This window comes from Propithecus coquereli, unplaced genomic scaffold (genome assembly GCF_000956105.1).
Source record: "Propithecus coquereli isolate 6110/MARCELLA unplaced genomic scaffold, Pcoq_1.0 Scaffold253, whole genome shotgun sequence".
NCBI classification, from domain to species: Eukaryota; Metazoa; Chordata; class Mammalia; order Primates; family Indriidae; genus Propithecus; species Propithecus coquereli.
The window spans coordinates 3,160,410-3,162,521 of record NW_012148097.1 but is presented as its reverse complement, the minus strand read 5'-3'; the positions used below and the strand labels follow the sequence as shown (position 1 = coordinate 3,162,521).

General features: G+C 46.3%; 1 protein-coding gene across 1 annotated transcript in view; it reads left to right on the top strand.

The window, feature by feature from the left end:
- Positions 1 to 878: 878 nt before the first annotated feature.
- LOC105812510 (chromosome unknown open reading frame, human C6orf201) overlaps positions 879 to 2,112 on the top strand; it is a 26,369-nt gene continuing 25,135 nt past the window's right edge. Inside the window, exon 1 of the mRNA XM_012646990.1 lies at positions 879 to 1,071. Within this exon, the coding sequence (XP_012502444.1) occupies positions 879 to 1,071 (193 nt within the window). The remainder of the gene's footprint in view (positions 1,072 to 2,112) is intronic.

Here is a 2,112-nt window from a genome sequence, read left to right as displayed (position 1 = left end):
CGTAGCTCACCTGCCTTCTCTGTTTCTCACCATTCTGCAGTGTGGTTCCCCAGCTGGCTCTTGAATAATTATGGGGAACCTGGCTCCGCTGGTAGAGCATTCTGGAATTAAGGAGTAGCTATAACAAACCCTATTATTTGCATTTTTTGTCCCAAATCTGGGAGTAGTTCTTGGCAGGTTCTATCTTGTGCAGCTGTGCTATCAAGTGTGGTGGTTTAGGATTATTTAGTGCTTCTGTTGTGCTCTGGTCTTTGGTCTATAGTGCAGAATGGCTTCTTACCAGTAAAGCCAGAGCTCACCATTTTTGCTTGTTTACTTTGTTTCCTCAGTGTTAGTTTGGAAAAGAGAATACGAGGCAGTTTGGCTTCTCACCTGTGTCCATCTGGACATTTGCTCCATTAGGGGTAACGAAGCTCTTTCCTCGGTTCTGCCCAGGACTGTGCTGATGTAACCACTCTCTCCAGGGGCCTGGCAGGTCTGTGGAGGCTGAATTACGCACACACAGGGTGCGAGGCCTCTACTCAGCGCCAGATGGGAGAATAACACTGGATCTGCCCACACCCGGTTTTCCCTCTTCCTTTTAGGAAAGCTCTGCTTTCCTCAGAAATTGTCCATGTCCAGACAGGAAACTGGAGTTTCTGCCAAAAATCCCTGAAAGACTCGGCGCAGAAAGTTTGCAATGGGCTGGATTCCTCTGCTTGGGGGATACGGATGAGCACTGAGCGTTCTGGGCCACCGTCTGGGCCATTGTGACTCTCAGAATGCTAAGCAATCACGTTATCCTCTTGGCGATGGGGGAAAGCTCGGAGGAAGCGCAGCTGCGAGGCACTCCACCCTTCATGTTCTCGGTTTGTTCTTCTCTGTAACCAGCAGGCACCATGGGGACAGCTGGCAACCAGCCTAGGGTGCTGAAATTGCCACCCCTTGACAAATGCCAGAAGCTGAAAAATTATGCCCACTCTGATGTCCTGTGTCACACCTTTGAGACTCTGTCTAACCTTCACAAGCTGCTTCCAAACCATCTGATGGAGCTGCTTCATTCCTACAAGAGTGAAGAGGACCAAAAAAAATGTATGTGGGTAGAGGGTGGGTGTGGACTTTTTAGTAACCACACTTTATCTCGATATAAGCTGCCTCTTCTTTTAGCCGTGACTAGGGACTGACTCTTGACACGGTCAGTGTGCTCAGTCCTTGAGGCCTGCGCCCCGTCGTGTGCTCAGGGCTTACTCTGGAACTTGCCCGTGCGCTGACTTAACCATCACTTCTTCATGCTCCTTTATTTAAAGAGTCTTCTGTGAGCCAAGAGAGGCCTGTCCCTTTTCTTTAGGCAAAGTATACCTGTGGGAAGACAGAAAGGGTACTGCGTGGAAATGCCACTACATTTACAACTCAAGCTTTAGATTTGATTTTAAGATCAGGAAGGGAAACTTCAACTTGAAGGTCAGGTTTTGAACTTTATTCCTTTGCTTTATTTCCTTCTATTCCTTCCTCCTATCGCCATGACTGTACCACCCAAGGAAGAAGATGGAGATTTTATGCCCCCCTGAGGATTATAAGAGACCTGTACTTTTTGTAGTTTGGGGTGGCCTGCCGCTCCTGAAATTCCATCAGGGTAGTTGATAATTGGGCCACTTTGTAGAATTGGGTGGAGCCTGCCTCCTGAATTGTTCACGCTTACGTGGTGGCCACCTGGGCCCATGAGCTTAGAAAACAAAACAGCAGCTGCCACGGTGACTAAGACACAGTCGTGGGGACAAAGGTAAGTATTGGTGTAATGATTTTAAATCTCTATGGGACATTTGGCCATTTGTGTTCTGATGAATCTCTAAGCCCTGAATCCTGAGTAGTGTGAATCAATCCTAATGTCTAGATTACATTACAGATTACATAAAGAGTCCTTATAAATCATCAAGAAAAATATAAGCAACCTAATAGAATGGATAAATGTGTGGACAGGCAATTCACAAGACTTAACTACAAGTTATCGATAAGCATGACACATGTTCAAACACTCTGGCCATCAAGGAAGTAAAAGATAAGCAAGGAGATATTTTTAGGCCACCATACTGGTCAAATTTAAAACGATCAATAATGAAGAACATGTGGGCTGGG